The sequence below is a fragment of the Schistocerca cancellata genome, chromosome 1 (assembly GCF_023864275.1).
Source record: "Schistocerca cancellata isolate TAMUIC-IGC-003103 chromosome 1, iqSchCanc2.1, whole genome shotgun sequence".
Classification (NCBI taxonomy): Eukaryota; Metazoa; Arthropoda; class Insecta; order Orthoptera; family Acrididae; genus Schistocerca; species Schistocerca cancellata.
This window is the reverse complement of record NC_064626.1, coordinates 322,047,966-322,067,953: the sequence shown is the minus strand read 5'-3', so window position 1 is coordinate 322,067,953 and position 19,988 is coordinate 322,047,966. Positions and strand designations below refer to the sequence as shown.

At 43.3% G+C, this 19,988-nt stretch overlaps 1 protein-coding gene across 4 annotated transcripts in view; it reads left to right on the top strand.

The window, feature by feature from the left end:
- LOC126173174 (ran GTPase-activating protein 1) overlaps nucleotides 1–19,988 on the top strand; it is a 126,932-nt gene that overhangs the window by 41,849 nt on the left and 65,095 nt on the right. For all 4 annotated transcript variants that reach the window (XM_049920938.1, XM_049920935.1, XM_049920939.1 and 1 more), the window contains one exon: nucleotides 1,237–1,371. In XM_049920938.1, the coding sequence (XP_049776895.1) occupies nucleotides 1,237–1,371 (135 nt within the window). The remainder of the gene's footprint in view (nucleotides 1–1,236; nucleotides 1,372–19,988) is intronic.

Here is a 19,988-nt window from a genome sequence, read left to right as displayed (position 1 = left end):
TATATCAAACAATGGAAAATCCGGGACAGAATGTGACAGTATTATGGAAAGGAAAGTTGCTACTCACCATATAGCAGAGATGCTGAGTCACAGAAAGGTACAACAAAAAGACTGTCACAAATAAAGCTTTGGGCCAGTAAGGCCATTGTCAGAAATAGATGACACACGAACACACTAGCACAACTGCAAACGCAACTCACACACACGACTGCAGTCTCGGGCAACTGAAGCTGTGAGTGTGGTTTCAGTTGCCTGAGACTGCAGTCGTGTGTGTGTGTGTGTGTGTGTGTGTGTGTGTGTGTGTGTGATTGTTTTTGACAGAGGCCTTATTTGCTGAAAGCTTTATTTGTGACAGTCTTTTTGTTGTGCCTTTCTGTGACTCCTCATCTCCTATATTGTGAGTAGCAACTATCCTTTTCATTATGTTACATTCCATCCTGGATTTTCCATTGTTTTATAAATATTGTTATTTGATATTTCAGATTGTTTTAAATCAAAGTGCAGTTAATTTTTTTTTAATAATTCATTGTTTACAATCACTTAAAAAGCAACAAAGAAACTTAAAAGTAATGGATGAAACCTGAGGATAAGTATGATTGTATCAAAGCTGGTTTGAAGTAGTTGTGGCAGCTGTAAAGATTTTATTTTAATTTGAATATTTCTTCTACCTACTTGTACTGCTGTGGCTGTCACGTCTGTGAACTTTTTTGTGATATTATTTTTAACCCAGTTTTATGTACATTTAGTTCCTCTTAAAAATAGAGTACATTTCCCTCCCTCTTTCCATTTCAAACTATGTTGACATTAGTAAGTTGATTACCAAAAAAAATTATAATAGTGGGATACATAAATGTTGACATTAGTAAGTTGATTACCAAAAAAAAATTATAATAGTGGGATACATAAATGTCAGAATACCCCATACTGTACCAGATAAAATGTCTAAAATATGAATTTTTTAATAATGAAATCCCTAATTCTGTGCAGTAAAAGTTAGTTTTGTACTTACTTTTACCTAAAATAGTTTGTCCTGGAAAGGACAGTCCAGTGAAAAGAAAACATAAATATGCTCATATAAGTTTTAACATTATGCAGTTATTGTTAGGTGTCGTATTGGGAGTTCAGTATTCTGGTATTAACCTGTGTGTGTGTGTGTGTGTGTGTGTGTGTGTGTGTTATGTACCGATTTCAGAGTATAATTTCAGTGTATTCAATGCTAAATTTTTATGTTTTCAGATGTTGGCCAAAGGTTTGCTTGATTGTCACAGAAATAGCAAATCAGCAGGACGTCCACTTGCACTCAAAGTGTTTATTGCTGGACGAAACAGACTTGAAAATGAAGGAGCAAAAGCTCTGGCAGAAGTATTTAAGGCAAGTACTCATTTCATTATAATTGTTTTGTGCTAAATTTCCTAGTAATATGATCCATCAGACATAATTATTTGGTTGTAGTTAAGATGATGAGACTTACCAAACAAAAGCGCTGGCAGGTCGATAGACACACAAACAATATATATATATATATTTTCCACATGGAATGTTTCCCTCTATTATATATATATATATATATATATATATATATATATATATATATATATATATATATATATATATATATATATATATATAATACAAGGAAACACTCCACGAAGGAAAAATATACCCAAAAACAAAGACGATGTGACTTACCAAATGAAAGTGCTGGCAGGTCGACAGACACACAAACGAACACAAACATACACACAAAATTCAAGCTTTCGCAACAAACTGTTGCCTCATCAGGAAAGAGGGAAGGAGAGGGAAAGACGAAAGGATGTGGGTTTTAAGGGAGAGGGTAAGGAGTCATTCCAGTCCCGGAAGCGGAAAGACTTACCTTAAGGGGAAAAAAGGACGGGTATACACTCGCGCACACACACACACATATCCATCCACACATATACAGACACAAGCAGACATATAATATGTCTGCTTGTGTCTGTATATGTGTGGATGGATATGTGTGTGTGTGCGAGTGTATACCCGTCCTTTTTTCCCCTTAAGGTAAGTCTTTCCGCTCCCGGGACTGGAATGACTCCTTACCCTCTCCCTTAAAACCCACATCCTTTCGTCTTTCCCTCTCCTTCCCTCTTTCCTGATGAGGCAACAGTTTGTTGCGAAAGCTTGAATTTTGTGTGTATGTTTGTGTTCGTTTGTGTGTCTGTCGACCTGCCAGCACTTTCATTTGGTAAGTCACATCGTCTTTGTTTTTGGGTATATATATATATATATATATATAACAAAGATGATGAGACTTACCAAACAAAAGCGCTGGCAGGTCGATAGACACACAAACATACACACAAAATTCAAGCTTTCGAAACAAACGGTTGCTTCGTCAGGAAAGAGGGAAGGAGAGGGAAAGACGAAAGGATGTGGGTTTTAAGGGAGAGGGTAAGGAGTCATTCCAATCCCGGGAGCGGAAAGACTTACCTTAGGGGGAAAAAAGGACGTTTTCTGCTTGTTTCCTTTAATCCCAGCACCATTCAATTGTGCATGAATCTCTCTGTGCCCTTGTCTTCTAATTGTTGCCCTCCTAGAGCTTCTTTAAGTGGCTCAAACAAATGAAAATCCCACGGTTGTAGGTCAGGGCTGTAGGGAGGATGAGTAGGGTCAAATGAATTTCTTCAGGTTTTGAGACCACTAGAGCCCCAGGATGAGGCCTGGCATTGTTGCGAAGGAGGATGGGATCTTGAATGATTGGTCTCATCTTTTGTGGCGATTTACAACCCTCTCCTTCTTCAACAACTCACAGTGGTAAGCAGCATTGATTGTATATATTTCATGCAAAATATCAGTGAGTAAAATGCCTTGCCCATCGAGGGAAACTGGTGAAAGAACTTTGCCAGCTGACTGACACATCCTTCACTGTGTGTATCTCACCTTTCTTCTGACATTCCACAGTGGCTTATTTCAGTATGAGAGGGTAGTGGTGGAGCAACATTTCATTGCAGGTGACAATATGACTCAAACATGCATAACCCAAGCCTCGGGACATCTCAACTCCTGATCTGCGGTCAAAATGTGAGAGATCCATCTGGCACACTGTTCACGGAACTTTAGGGTGTTAGTGATAATTGCCTGACCACTCCGATAACTTATTTTGAGCTGTTCTGGAATTTCAGCTCGACTCGCCCATCAATCGTCTTTAGGAACATCTCAAATTACCTAAACATTTTTATCTGTAATGATGGTCTGAGGATAGTGATCAAGTTCCTGATTTTCCACTGATTCTCGTTCATTCTTGAACTCAATATTCCAGGCAAACATAAGAGCTCTTCACAGTGTTTGATCTCCAAACAATGCAGTCATTTTTGTCAGTTGAATTCCTTCACAAGCAAGAAATTTTATAATTATGCGTTGGGCAATGGAGGGGTTCATCTGTTGCCCAGACATCATGAGTACTGTTGATGAATTGTTTGGAAGAATGGAATAGTTGACTCTCCTCACTCATAATGCAAACCCCCCCCCCCCCCCCCCCCCCCCCGCCCTGCCCCGCCTGCCCCAACCCCTCCCATAGCATACTAGAACATAGGCCAAGTCCTACCAGCTGTAGACATTCAGGATAAAAATCATGTTTATATTGGATTTACTTTCATATTAAGAGTTTGTGAAGTATTTTACTCCATTTGATATGCCAGAGTTCTGATAAGAGGCTTACACTTGGCCTGAATATTCGTCTCCTGAGAGTCACATTGGAGCATGGTAAAATACTTCAGTTGACAATGTCCCCAGTGTGTTGTTATATTTCGCAGCACAGTGTGCAGTGTAACCTGTCAAATATCTGAATTCTTCTGATGAGCTTTCAACATCTTCTGTCAGCAAACAACGCAGCAGCCTCACAGCTGAAACTTGTCCTGCATCTCTTGTTCTCTATCTAGCATATCAGCATATCTTGCTTCAGACATGTCAGGCAGAATTCCACGAAGCAAACTCGATGACAGGAATTATTGTTAGTTGTCTTCCAGTTCCACAGATGACGTGTTTGACAGCAGAATGTCATGAGCATTTGTTCCCAGAAGCAACAAAAACAGGCGACCTTTCACTTCTTTCAGGGAAAGATGGTGATAGAAACGACCTGTACCTCTAACCTAAGGAAACAAATTGTCGAGGCTGTCCTGGTTTAGCCGTTCTGTTAAAATATACTTAATTCTGAGTGACAGGAGGTCAGCATCAAGGCCAAATAAAGAATTAATTGATATTTGAACAGTTCCTCATGGAATTGCAGTAGTTGCTTTCCGTTGCCAACCTGCATTTTTTTCACAGGGAGAACACCTTTTGTTGAAGATAGTTTTCTGGAGCTGTTCATTAGTTCTGCAAGTGCTTGCTAATACACTGATCTCTGTTTGTCAACAATTCTCCAAGAATTGGTATTTCCTCTTCGTCCAGCAACAGACAACGCATTGCTTGAGCAGTTGTACTTGAAAACAGTTGCAAGGCTGATTATACAAATTGCCGCTCTTTACAATTGACATTGAAATGAAACTGTGGCAATTTGGGGCACATGTTAATTTATGCATTATCTAATGATAGGAGTTTCATGATTGGTGATTTTGTAATCACATCCCATCTGAAAGCTTAATGCCATCATTAAGAAGTGGTTGTGAAGTAATTTGCACAAGCGGGGGATATCTGAAAATACCCACACTTTTTTCACCGGGTCCTGTGCAAACGGGAAACATGAATTGACGTGGTCAATATGCAGTTTGTTTCAGACACATCGATTTGACGGCCCAAGATCAGAAACAGCTGTGACAACACTATAACCGACATTATGAAGTGAGGAAACTTTTGAGTTTAGCAGCACCATTATCATCTGAGTATCAGTCATAAAATATTGGCTGTTTCCAATCTGAACGAAGTCCACTAACTATAACAACAAGCACATTACTATGTGTGCCTATAACACTACCATCTAACCCCTCTCAGGGTACTCGCAGCTCTTTTGGAAGTGCGCTTGACTATCACAGGGCCCTGGTTTACGATTGGGCCCCAAGTTTCCACTACCAGCGTATTGTACAACTTTTCATGAAATAAACACGTGGTCCCGATTCGGTGTGTACTCCATCTGTGTGCTTTTCCATCTCTGCACCCTTCTCTTTAATATGGTAATACACCCTAAACCCAGCTTGGTAGCCATCCGAATGGGGGGAGGGGTCATCAAGTACTTGCATGGTGGTAGACCCTCTGATTACACAGGGATTGTGCTTTTGTTGCCCGAGTTGGATTCTTCATGTATGCCAAGGACTGTGTGCCTGTTGTGATGGGCCACGGGTATTATAAGCAACGGATTACTGCTCAGGTAGCAGTTGCTGAGGCTGGGTGTTGCCCATGGGGGAGAGACCCCGTTCAGAGTGGGTGGCATCTTGGCAGATAAGCCACAAATGAAGCAAACGAAGTTATCCCCTGCTTGGTGCTACATGGGCCCCAGCAATCTTTATGAAAGAACAGTCCTCTTTCATTGCAGAGAGATAGGACCCTAAAATATTCCCTTCCCTGTCTACGCCATAGGAGGAACGTATGGCTAAGTGGTAAACAGAGCAATACTCACCGCACTACTTGTTTTGTACAAGGACTGATGGTGATTCCTTCTTGACCATGAAGCCTTTGTTCTTTGTGGAGAAATTAAAAGACAAACTTGGGGAAATGGCAGCTATCTCTAAAGTGTAAAGTGGGTCAATTTTGTTCAAAACGTCATTGCCCAGTCACGGGCACTGCTCGCTTGTAACAAGCTGAGTGATACACCGGTGACTGTCACTCCCCATAACATTTTCCATAGAGACCTGCTCTGATGATAAGCTACTCACCAACTTGGAGCATCAGGGTATACACTTCGTCAGTTGTGGGCATAGGGGGTCAGAGGACAGTAGGGTTGCTACATGTGCCTTCATATTAGCTTTTGAAGGTGATTCTTTGCCTGAAAAGGTCAAGGTGATGATATACTGATGTGATGTGAAACCGTATGCCCCTTGGTTGAAATTTGGGCGCATGTGTTGGCGTTGCCACGCTAGCTCCATCTGTAGAGATTGTGGAAGGGCACTGCATGTGAACACTCACTGTGAACCTTCCTCCATTTGTGTCAACTGTGAAAAGTACCATTCTCCATGCTCATCAGATTGCACTGTTTTCCAGAGAGAAGACAATACAAGACTCCCCGCAGGGGGCCCACAGTCCATTTGTGGGTATGTGTGTGGCACGCAAGGGGCCCCGAACTATTGCAGTCTCCTTTCCTTTCCTTTCCTCTGAAGGCTGCATTCACATCCCTGTTCCTCTTCCTCCCTGTCCTTGCTCCTTTGTCCCTGCCCCTTCTTTTCCTTCTTAGTGGACTTCTTTGTCAACCTGGCTATCTTCCTGGCTTTGTTTTGGTCTGTGCTATTGTTTATTTTGCTGTTTCCATGTCCTTTTCGGCATTTTTGGTCCCCTTGGGGTTTGACTCCATTTCCAAAATTTTCCGTTCAGTGTGAGCCATTTGGGGATGAACTTGCTGCCTAGCTTCCATAGTGCAGGTTCCGCTCCCCCTCCCCTTTCCCTTCGCACCCTGGCCCCCCTCCTGCTAGGTCACCAGCACGGTAGCCAGTCCATGTGGTGGGGCTGTTAAGTACCCACTTGGCTGAGACCCCTGAAACCACAGGGATCACACTACTAGTACCTGAGCTGTTAAAGCCTTGTGTATGCCCAGGAGTCGATGCTCATCATTTTGGGGCACTGGAACTCCTGGCAATGGCCCCCATGCCAGACGGCCCTTGATGTGGCTGGATGGCGCCCACGGGGCGAGCCCCTGATCGGAGTGGGTGGTACTAGGACAGACGCCTTCCGTATGAAGTGGCAAAAGCTTCACCATCCTGGCCATTCTGTGGCCATCTCTACGAGTGGTAGCAGACGTGCCACTCCTTCTGATCATTTGGCCTTCCCCTCCCTGGCTACCTCCTGGGAGGAGGGTCGAGCTCGCCAGCTTGGATTGAAACCTTTCCCTTGGTACCTGGTTTGTACCAAGATGGATGGCAGTAGTTTTGCCATGACCAAGCCTTTGTTTTTCATGGACACAATTGAAGATAAGTATGGCAAAGTTGAATTGATGAGTAAAATGCGGTGCGGTGCTTTGCTTATTAAGACATCTTCTGTTGCCCAGTCTGATGCCCTGTGTGCTTGTGACCGTCTCAGTGACGTTCCAGTCTCCATCAAGCCCCACCAATCTGTGAATTCAGTACAGGGCATTATTTTCCACTGAGATCTTCTTCTGCAAACTGACGAGGAGCTCTGTGCTAACCTTGAGAGGCGAGGTGTTCGTTTTATCCGCCATGTGCAGTGGGGCCCTCCAAAGAATCGCATTGCTGCAGGCACCTTTATCCTGGCCTTCGAGGGGGATTTCCTCCCAGAGAAGGTCAAGGGAGTGGTATATCGGTATGATGTAAAACCTTATATTCCACCACCGATGAGATGTTTTAAATGCTTAAGGTTTGGACACATGTCTTCCCGCTGCACCACTGATCCCCTCTGTGGTGACTGTGGGCACCCCCTCCATGAGGGGAGTGCCTGTGCTCCCCCACCAATGCGTGCAAATTGTAATGGACAGCATTCTCCACGCTTGCCTACATGCCTGGTGTTTGTGAAAGAAAGAAGGATTCAAGAGAACAAAACCTTAGATCGGCTCCACCTACACTGAGGCTCGTCAAAAATACAACCGGCTCCCTCCCATGTCTATGACCTTTACTTTAGCTTCAGTTATGTCCATTCCCCTTCCTACCCCTTCCTCTTCCCAGCCCCACCCCATTTGCCCCACGCTTTCAGCCTCCTCCTCCTCCTCCTCCTCCTCCCCCCCCCCTTCTCCCACTCCTTCTCCCCCTCAGTTCCCATACCCACCCCTTTGGGTGCTGCTCCCTCTCCCCCTTCGGAGAAGTGCTCGAGCTCCCTCCTGGTATTCCTCTTCCTGCCCCCCCCCCCCCCCCCTACTCCCACCCCGAAAGGCGATCTACATCGGCAGGGTGATCAGCGGCTGGTGGGCGCCAAGGTTGTCGGGTGTAATTCCGTGCCTACCCTCGCTGAAGGCTGCCCTTCTCTTCCTTCCCAAGAGAAGCAGCAGAAACACAGGAGAAGGGCAAGGCCCCTCTGCTACCCTCCTGAGGTGCAGCCTTCCTCTCCTACAGTCAATGAACTAACAGTATCTGACCCCACCTATATGGATATTACCCCATCCTTATCGGTGACGGATAGCGACTTGGTGGCGTGACTGACTCTGGTCCATTCGCTTCCACTTTAGACTCCGGCTTGAGAATCCTCCAGTGGAATTGTAATGGATATTTGCATCACCTTCCAGAGTTGCAGCCCCTTCTTTCCTTCTGCTCTGCTGCTTGTATTGCGCTCCAAGAGACCCATTTTGTCAATTCTTACTCATGTGCCTTTCGTGGGTTCCATGCTATCTGTCAGAACCGAATTGGCCCCTTGCAGGCTTCTGGTGGTGTTTGCACCTTGGTCCTCAAGGACATTGTTAGTAAATGGGTTCCCCTCCATACCACTCTGGGATCCATTGCTGTCAGGTTCCATCTGGCCACTCCAAATCACAATCTGTAATCTCTACCTCCCACCTGACAGGCTGTCCATGTCCCATGCCCTCACCATCCTTCTTCAACAACTCCCTTCCTGTTATTAGGGGACTTTAATGCCCACAACCCTCTTTGGGGTAGTCATACGACTATTGCCCTTGGCAGGGCTTGACCTCTGTTTCCTAAACACTGGCACTCCCACGCACTTTAGTGTGGCGCACGGCACTTTCTCAACCATTGACCTCTCCGTCTGCAGTCCCAGCCTTCTTCCCTCGATTCAGTGGGGCGTCCACGATGACTTATGTGACAGCAACCATTACCCGATTGTTTTGACCTTCCTTGAGTGTCTCTCGCTCCATTGCCCCCCCGAGGTGGGCCATATCTGGGGTGCCGTGTCCTCTGCTCCCATCCCCCCTGTATTGCTACACGACAGTATTGATGAATCTACTCAGACTTTGACTGCCTCCATCCTTTCAGCAGTTGTTTCAGCAATCCCTTCTTCTTCAGGTAGCCCCGCTGGAAGATGGTCCCTTGGTGGACTCCGGAAATTGCTGCAGTCATAAAAGACCGCCGCCATGCTCTTCAACACTTCAAACAGCACCCTTCTACTGCTCTTCTTCTGGTCTTTAAACGACTCTGTGCCTGAGAGTCTGACCCCACCTATATGGATATTACCCCATCCTTATCGGTGACAGATAGCGACTCGGTGGCATGACTGACTCTGGTCAAATTTCAGAACAGATTTGCTGGGAATGATACGTAGCTGCCATAGGACCCCACACCCCATCTTCACAAGTCTGGCAAAACTCCAGCGAATTTTTGGCCATCGGGGTTGCAGGAATTTCTGTGCAAGGTTTGTCCTTACCAATCCGGACTTTGTGGCAGAAAATTTTGCTCAAGCTTCGGCATCGGCTCAGTATCTGCCCACGTTCCTTCCCCTGAAAGAGCTTTCAGAATGACTGCCTTTGTCTTTTGTTTTCTCGCTGCTCAGAACCATATAATGCCCCATTCAGCGAGTGGGAATTTGCCAGCGCCAGTGCCCTTGCCCTTTTTCCTGACACGGCTCCTGGACCGGATCAGATACGTAACCAAATGCTCCAACACCTATTGGTGGCTGGCCACCATCGTATACTAACCCTCTTCAACTGTCTGTGGAGTGAGGGAGTCTTTCCTACCCAGTGGCAGGAAAGCATTGTTGTTCCGGTGTTGAAGACAGGGAAACTGCCTCTTCAGTTGGATAGCTACCATCCAGTCAGCTTTGCTAACACCCTCTGCAAGCTCCTTGATCACATGGTGAATTGGCAGTTGTTTTGGATCCTTGAATCCTGCAATCTTTTGTCATCGACTGAAAGTGGTTTTCGCTGTGGCCACTGTACGGTGGATAACTTGGTCTACTTGGATTCTGCTATCCGGTCGGCTTTTGCCCATCGGCAACACCTCCTTGCAGTCTTCTTTGATTTGCATAAAGCCTATGACACCACCTGGCGCCACAACATCCTCACCACCCTTCACAAATGGGGCCTCCGTGGCACCCTGCCCGTTTTTATCCGTAACTTCCTTCCTTGTTGCTCTTTTCGGGTCCAAGTTGGCTCCTCTTACAGCTCTCCTCATCGACAAGAAAATGGGGTCCCACAGGGTACCGTGCTGAGCGACCATCTTTTTCTAATAGCCATTAATGGTCTGGTGACAGCTGTTGGGTCGACAGAGTCCCCCTCTTTGTATGCTGATGATTTTTGTATCTACCTCACCTCCTCTGTAATGGGCCCTGCAGAATGCCGTCTACAGGGGCAATCTGTCAGGCGCATTCATGGGCTCTCTCCCTCGGCTTTCAGTTTTCGGCGGCCAAGACTTGTCATGCATTTCCGCCATCGCCGTACAGTCCATCTCCATCTGGAACTGTGCCTCGGTGGCCAGCCCCTCGAGGTGGTGGATACCCATCGCTTCTTGGGTCTGGTCTTCGATGCCCGGTTGACATGGCTCCCTCACCTTTGCCAGCTGAAGAGGACGTGCTAGTCCCATCTCAATGTTCTTAGGTGTCTGTGCAGTACCACCTCGGGTGCAGACCGCTCTGTTCTCCTGCGATTGTATCGAGCATTGCTCCAGTCTCTTTTAGACTATGGAAGTCCTGTCTATGGTTCTGCATCGCCTTCGACACTGCATATACTAGACACCATCCACCACGGTGGGGTCCGACTTGCGACTGGTGCCTTCTGGACTAGCCCCGTACTTCGCCTTCTCGCAGAGGCGGGGATTCCACCACTGTGAGTTTTGCACCAGCAACAGCTGATATTTTATGCGCTCCGCATTCGCTGCACCCGAAAGCACCCTAATTATGGTCTCCTTTATCCAGACACGGAGGACCCTGCCACAGCGGTGGCCAGAATGTGGGCTTACCATGGCTGTCCGCATTCAGTCGCTCTTTTCTGAGCTCCAGCAATTGCCTTTATCACCTCTCTTCTCCGCTCACACACTTACCCCTCCGTGGTGCGTCTCTCGGCCGCAACTCTGTCTTGATCTCAAAATCAATTCAAAGGATTCTGTCTCTGTGATGGCTCTTCACCACCAGTTCTCCTGTCTCCTCAGTTCTTTTCAGGGTTCAGAAGTGATCTATACTGATGGCTCCATGGTTGCTGGCCACGCTGGTTTTGCTTACACCTATGCGCGACGCACGGAAATTCGTTCCTTGCCACATGGCTGTAGTGTTTTTATTGGAGAATTGGTAGCCATCTTGCGCGCACAGGACCCTATCCGCTCCTGCTCAGGACTATCCTTCACTATCTATCGTGGCTCATTGAGCGGTTTGCACGTTATCGGCCAGTGCTTCCCTCGCCACCTGTTGGTCATTGCTATGTAGGACTCCCTTTCTCTCCTCGCTCAATGTGGATGCTTGGTGGTTTTCATTTGGACCTCAGGCCATGTTGGGATTCCTGGCAATGAACTTTCCGATCAACTGGCTAAATTAGCTACTACCAGGTCATCTCTTGCTATTGGCATTCTGGAAATAGACCTTCGCTCGGCATCACGTCGTCAGGTTTTGGGTCTTTGGGATGCAGAATGGATCACTCTTTCTTAGCCGAACAAGCTCAGGGAACTTAAGGATTCCACAACTCCGTGGCGATCCTCCTTACGGTAAGGCCTCTGTCATCCTCTGCCTGCTCTACATCTGCCATACTTTTTTGACTCACGGTTATCTCCTCCATCATGAGGACCCCCCTCTCTGTTGTTGTGGATCGATGTTGACTGTGGCTCACATCTTATTGGACTGCCCCAACTTAGCCACCCTACAACGGAATTTTAGCTTTCCAGACTCGCTACGCCTTATGTTGGCTGCCAATACCTCAGCAGCAGATCTCATTTTATGTTTTATTCATGATGGGGGTTTTTATCGTTTTATTTAAGGGAGGGTCCTTCCACCTTATCTGTGAGTGGAGGGGATGGCAGGCCCTCTTGCTCCCCCCTTCGCCCTGACTGGATTTGCTTCAACTGGGCTTGGTGATTCACTCCAGCCCTCTGCCTTCCCTCTCCTTTCGTTACGAAGTCTGTTATGTCTTGAGCGTCTCTCTTGTCTCCTGTGCTTCTTCCTTCCCGCTCCTGTCGTTAGTCACTTTCTTTCCCTCACATCGTCTTTCGCCCTTTCCCTTCCTTCCCTTAGTTTCTCATTTTATGGACATTGTAGTGTGTAGATATCTGAGTTGTATAGTGATAAGTAATGGTAATTTTTGTGATAAGCACTTTGTCTTCAAGATACCTTTCCATTTTTGTCTTCAGTTCAAATGGACTTTTGATTTTCTTTCCCATTATGCTTTTATAAATCCAGTATTTTATTACATGTAGCACACAGTTGTATAGTCATTCCAAAATATACTAAATGTAGCTAGTGGTTTTAGCCAAACCTCAGAAATTAATTTCATGTGCATACATAATGAATATTATTTGCGTAGTTCACTTCAAAAACTAAGTAAAGCTACTTAACAGACTGCATTCAACAGCCAAGTTATTCAATAACAGTAGAATACATCCAAATAAAGAACAAAGTAAAGAACTATCATCAAGTTGTAATCAGTTTTGGAGGCTGAATCAGATGATGACTTGGGTTGGAGTGATGCCTCTGAGAATAAACCATTATTTGAAGTGGACATCATTGCTGACACATATATTATATGTTCAGACACAAGTGAAACCAGTAGTTATATTCACAACAATTAAACAAGTGCAACGAACAACACTGACATTGAAACTGACATTCGAAGAGGTTGTTCTAAGCCAGGAACAGTGACAGACTCTTAGAAAAGGAATATGATTTTGTTCAGTGAATGAGGTGATTCAACTACTGTGCTGACATTTACTAAAAAGGTGAAAGTGTGTTCTGGAGACAGTCTCCTTGATTTCTGTATGGTATTTATTTCCAGAGAAATTCTCAGGTGAAATTGTTGGGTAGACCAACTTGTATGTACGCCAGAATGAAAAACAGTATTTCTCCATTTCTGTTTATGAACAGAAGAGATATTTCAGTACAGCACCAATAATGACTTATTTCGAATAACCAAGAATATGACGATGTCGGTCTGAGGAAACTGGCTTACGCATGTACTTGATTGCAGGTGCTATGTATTTCAGAACGTATTATGATTTGTGCCATTTCCTACCGTTCAAAGATATTTCTACAAATTCTCTGGATAATATTGGCAAGCCATAAGATTATGGCCAGTTTTGAAAGCTCTACATTGTAACTATCATGAGGCTATCAAATCTGGAGAATTTCCGTGTTGTTCAGATGGTTATTCCATTCAAAGGGAGATGATCCCTGAAGCAATATCTGCCAAAGAAGTCGAAGAAATGTGGGTGTGAGCTGGGGTGTCTGGTTACATATTTTGCTTTGAACAGTTTCAATGCTGGAGGAGAGGACACACTGATGTTTGTGAATGTGGGGCAGTAGAAGACATTGTGCATCTGTGTCATGACATTTCTGGAATGAATGACTGTTTACATTGACAATCTCTTCAGTAACATTCCCTTGATGCTAAAATTAGAAGAGCTAAAGATATGGGTTGTAAGTACTATTCACAATTACTGACTGCAGGGAGCAGAAGGCATTACAGGAGGAGGGACATGGCAGTTCTTTGTTAGTTACATCATTGGGAGGCATTACTATCACAAAATGGATTGACAGTTCACTTGTAATTGTTGTATCATATATTGGAAGAGAACCTAAAGGGATTGCTGTCAGTTTTAGTCGAATAAAAAGGAAGTTTACAGAGTTTAAAAGCCCCACGATAGCGGAATTTATTATAAGTACATGGAGGTGTTGACCTGATGGATTCTGTCGTTGCCAGCTCTAGAATTGTCTTTGGTGGCACATGAGTGTTTTCTACCACATGTTAAATACTTTCTACCATGTGTTAAATGTAACTACAGTTAATGCTTGGATATTCTGGAAGACGAGTGAATAAGAAAAATATGGATCTGAAAACATTCGAAAGTAGAATGATCTCTGGACCAGTACTCAAAGCGAAAGCAGAGGTTGAAGGAAGAATGCAATAGACCTTCAGATGGAAGCCTTGTGTTGTCGGAACATTAAAAAAAAAAAAAAAAAAAAAAAAAACAGCCTGTCATTCCATACCCAATGAATTATGATTCAATGGTGGATCATGCTGGCCTGCCAAGTCACAGTCAAAATGCCAACATGTGTCATGATCAGTATTGTTGATTTAAAACACATTACATCCCTAAGAAATGTAATGATTGTGTGTGTATGAAACAATGTCATTCCTCAAAATAAAATTGAAGATTTTGGGGTAGCGGAAAAGGAGAAGTAAAAAGACTGGATGTGGAATAGAGGGCTGTATAGTGCTGGATTGGGAACAGGGAGGGGCTAGATGGGTAAGGACAATGACTGACGAAGTTTGAGACCAGGAGGGTTACAGAAGCACAGTATATTTTGCAGGGAGAGTTCCCACCTGCGCAATTCAGAAAAACTGCTCTTGGTGGGAAGGATCCAGATGGCACAGACTGTGGAGCAGTTTGAGTTGTGAAAATTTTTGCATAAGATAGGTCTTCTGAAAATGTATATTAATTCTGGCTTGATAATTTGTGCATGAGAGGGTTAATTTCCTTCCTCTTGTTTACCTTTTAACGTGACACCACCCCTCACCCCCTTGTTATCTCCCTCAACAATTTTGTTAGCTCACCAGAAAATCTTAAGATAAAAAATATTCTCTTCAGTTTCTGCAGAGTAGTTGCTCCTTAATTATTTCATAGGTGTAGGGCCTCTGTGTGTCCAATGGACTCAATATACTACCAGTTTGCCATATCGTTATAGTCACCTGATGCCTAAATAGTGTATACTTTGGACACAAAAAATGTTGTTATATTTGTTCGATATGTTTCTAGTATCTGTGGTGGGAGTTTCATCTTTGAAAATTTAAGTACCATATTCCTTAACTTCTGAGACACACACACACACACACACACACACACACACACACACACACACACACACACACCAGTGGTGAAATTGACACTTATTCATAAGTGTGAGAGGAAACAGAATAAATCTAAGTCTAAATGTAAATGAAAAATCATGGGCTTTCCATACTTGACAGAAATGTAATAAAATTAGTCTCCAACAAATGGACATTGAACAGAAGTTACATAATTTGTTCTTGCACAGTGCTAAAATGACAGGATCTCTGCCATTTTTATTAACAATGTATGTTAAATGATTACACATACTATCCAGTTACAGAAGAAACCAATTATCTGACTTTTGTAACTTCAGAAAATAGTTGTTCAGTGAAACAATTTTAATTAACGAACATAAGATGAGTAAGAGAATATTGTAAGTAGTGGAGTTATTGGAAATTAGGAGCTGAGGCACTGGTGGAAGTAAAGCTGTGAGGATGGGTTGTGAGTCTTGATTGGGTAGTTAAGTTGTTGATGCCCTTGCCTGCAAAAGGCTAAGGTCCCAAGTTCAAGTCTCGGTGCAGCACAGAGTTTTAATCTGCCAGGATGTTTCATTTTGGTGCACACTCCACTGCAGAGTTACAATTTGTTTTGGAATTGATTTGCAAATGAACCAGTAAAAAATAAATTTTCCAAATTTTTGCAGAGCCCTCTGTGTGACTATGTGGCAGCCAATTTAGCGTATGTATTGTTGTGTACTTCACTAAATAGTACTGTCCTGACACTGTTAGTCAGTGCACTAATTTAAGCATTCTCAACCATGAATTTAATAGTAAGGACAAAGAGAAGGAAATGCTTAGAATGTTCACAATCATAATCATGTCCTTAAGCAAATCTGATATTGAAAAGCAACTGAAAGAATTGAAAACAGGTAAGTTGCCAGGTCCTGATGGAATCTCAGTTCATTTTTATAGTGTACTCTACAGCATTGGTCCCACATTTGTTGTTGTTGTGGTCTTCAGTCCTGAGACTGGTTTGATGCAGCTCTCCATGCTACTCTATCCTGTGCAAGCTTCTTCATCTCCCAGTACCTACTGCAACCTACATCCTTCTGAATCTGCTTAGTGTATTGATCTCTTGGTCTCCCTCTACGATTTTTACCCTTCACGCTGCCCTCCAATGCTAAATTTGTGATCCCTCGATGCCTCAGAACATGTCCTACCAACCGATCCCTTCTTCTAGTCAAGTTGTGCCACAAACTTCTCTTCTCCCCAATCCTATTCAACACCACCTCATTAGTTACGTGATCTACCCACCTTATCTTCAGCATTCTTTTGTAGCACCACATTTCGAAAGCTTCTATTCTGTTCTTGTCCAAACTAGTTATCGTCCATGTCTCACTTCCATACATGGCTACACTCCATACAAATACTTTCAGAAACGACTTCCTGACACCTAAATCTATATTCGATGTTAACAAATTTCTCTTCTTGAGAAACGCTTTCCTTGCCATTGCCAGTCTACATTTTATATCCTCTCTACTTCGACCATCATCAGTTATTTTGCTCCCCAAGTAGCAAAACTCCTTTACTACTCTAAGTGTCTCATTTCCTAATCTAATTCCCTCAGCATCACCCGACTTAATTCGACTACATTCCATTATCCTCGTTTTGCTTTTGTTGATGTTCATCTTATATCCTCCTTTCAAGACACTGTCCATTCCGTTCAACTGCTCTTCCAAGTCCTTTGCTGTCTCTGACAGAATTACAATGTCATCGGCGAACCTCAAAGTTTTTACTTCTTCTCCATGAATTTTAATACCTACTCCGAATTTTTCTTTTGTTTCCTTTACTGCTTGCTCAATATACAGATTGAATAATATCGGGGAGAGGCTACAACCCTGTCTCACTCCTTTCCCAACCACTGCTTCCCTTTCATGCCCCTCGATTCTTATAGCTGCCATCTGGTTTCTGTACAAATTGTAAATAGCCTTTCGCTCCCTGTATTTTACCCCTGCCACCTTCAGAATTTGAAAGAGAGTATTCCAGTCAACATTGTCAAAGCTTTCTCTAAGTCTACAAATGCTAGAAACGTAGGTTTGCCTTTTCTTAATCTTTCTTCCAAGATAAGTGGTAAGGTCAGTATTGCCTCACGTGTTCCAACATTTCTACGGAATCCAAACTGATCTTCCCCGAGGTCGGCTTCTACCAGTTTTTCCATTCGTCTGTAAAGAATTCGCGTTAGTATTTTGCAGCTGTGACTTATTAAACTGATAGTTCGGTAACTTTCACATCTGTCAACACCTGCTTTCTTTGGGATTGGAATTATTATATTCTTCTTAAAGTCTGAGGGTATTTCGCCTGTCTCATACATCGTGCTGACCAGATGGTAGAGTTTTGTCATGACTGGCTCTCCCGAGGCCATCAGTAGTTCTAATGGAATGTTGTCTACTCCCGGGGCCTTGTTTCGACTCAGGTCTTTCAGTGCTCTGTCAAACTCTTCACGCAGTATCTTATCTCCCATTTCATCTTCATCTACATCCTCTTTCATTTCCATAATATTGTCCTCAAGTACATCGCCCTTGTATAAACCCTCTATATACTCCTTCCACCTATCTAGCTTGCACTTAACACAAATCTCTCTCTCAGCCCTAATTTCCCAAACAACTGGGAAAAAAACTGCAGGTAATTGCTGCATACAAACAGGTTGAAAGAATGGACCCACAAAATTACAGACCAATATCCTTAACATTGGTTTGCTGCTGAATTCTTGAACATCTTTCAAGTTCAAGCATAATAAATTTCCTTGAGGCAGTAAAGCTTCTGTCCACACATCAGCACGGATTTAGAAAGCTTCATGGGAAGCTGGGCTTGCCTGTTGCTCACATGATGTCCTGCAAATCATGGATAAAGGGCAACTGGCAGATGTCCCTCTGCAAACTGTTAATGATGATCTGAGCATGTGAAATAGGTTCCCAGATATGTGAGTGGCTCAACGACTTTTTAAGTAATAGAACTCAGTTTGTTGTCCTGGATTGCAAGTGTTCATCAGAGGTAAGGATATCGTCAGGAGTGCCTCCAGACAGTGTGCTAGGACTACTCTCATTCTTTATACATAAATAATTTGATGAGGGATGAGGTGAACAGCAATCCACAATTGTTTGCTGGTGATGGTGTAGTGTATGGAAAAGGGTTGTCGTCATATGACTGTAGGAGCATACATTTAGACAACATTTCTATTTGATGTGATGAATGTCAGCTTGCTGTAAATGTAGAAAAATGTAAGTTAATGCAGATGAATAGGAAAAACCACCTAATAATATTCGTATATTGTATTAGTGGTGGGCTGCTTGACACAATCAGGATGATTAAATATCTAAGTGTAACATTGCAAAGCAATCTGAAATGGAACAAGCATGTAAGGTCAGTAGTAGGGGAGTCAGATGGTCAGCTTCAGTTTATTGGGATCTCATCTATATAGAAATTGACATAGAGAACACTAATTTGACCTATTATTGAATACTGCTCAAGTGTTTGGCAGCCTCACGAGGTTGGATTAAAGGAAGACATTGAAATAATTAAGACGAGTTTTGCTAGATTTATTACCAGCAAGTTCAATCAACACATTGTGTGGAGATGCTTTGTGAACTCAAATGGATCTCCCTGGAGGGAAGACAAATGTTCTTTTTGCAAAACACTGTTGAGGAAACTTAGAGAACTGGAATTTGCTGCTGACTGCAGAATGACCGTACTGCCGTCAGTGTACATTTCTTGTAAGGACCTTGAAGACAAGAGAAATTAGAGCGCTTGTTTGGAGACCTGAAGACAGTAGTTTTTCCTTTGCTCCATACACAGATGGAACAGGAAAGGAAATGCCTAGTAGTGGTAGAAGGCGCCCTTCATCATGCACCATATGGTGACTTGCAGAGTATATATGTAGATGTAGATTCTTGAAATTGTTCAGATGCATTTGTGATGCAGCCATTTGTTTAGAAACAACATTGCGACAGACTTTTTTTAAATATAGCATATGGCATTTCTTCACTTAGTTGGATAATGTTCCTGCCAGTACTGCCTAAGGCATAAGAATAGACTCTGTGTGATGAATGTATAGATACAGTATTCTCAGGCATTGCAAAGTTTGTGGAATCCTGATTTTCCTCTCTAATAGTTTAGATATGTATGTTGTGAAACTGTGTTATAACTGTTTCATTACTGTGTTATTTTCTGTGTTTAGTTGAAAATTAAATACCACAGTGGTGTAATGATATGTCAGTACATGACCCACAGTTTTACATGTTGATCCAGTTTCATCTTCAGACACAATTTCCTTTATTACCAGATAAATAGTCCTGAATATTGCTAGTAAATCTGGGATCTATATCACATATGATTCGTAAAGGAATTAGAGAAGATCCAATTAAGAGCAGCACTTTTCACTATAGAATCACTTAGTAAGCACAAAAATGAGAGAGACTCAGCCAACTCCTGTGATAGGTGCTGCTAGAGATGTGTTCTGCTTTGTGGTGTGCTTTGCTGTTAAAGTTTGAAGAGTGTACTTATCTAGAATAATCAACTAATAGATGGCTTCCTCATAAATACGTCCTGTGAAAAGATCATGAGAGATTTCGGCTCTCAAGGGACTTACCAGCAATTGTACTTCCAGTGACCCGTGTGCAACTGTAACAGAACAGGGGAAGTGGCAGTGGTATACAATGTATTCTTTGCCACATAGTGTACAGTAGCTTGTGGTGTAGATGTAGATGTAAATATAAATATGTACATCTGTCCTTTTTTCCCCCTAAGGTAAGTCTTTCCGCTCCCGGGATTGGAATGACTCCTTATCCTCTCCCTTAAAACCCACATCCTTTCATCTTTCCCTCTCCTTCCCTCTTTCCTGATGAAGCAACTGTTTGTTGCGAAAGCTTGAATTTTGTGTGTATGTTTGTGTTTTTTTGTGTGTCTATCGACCTGCCAACACTTTTGTTTGGTAAGTCTCATCATCTTTGTT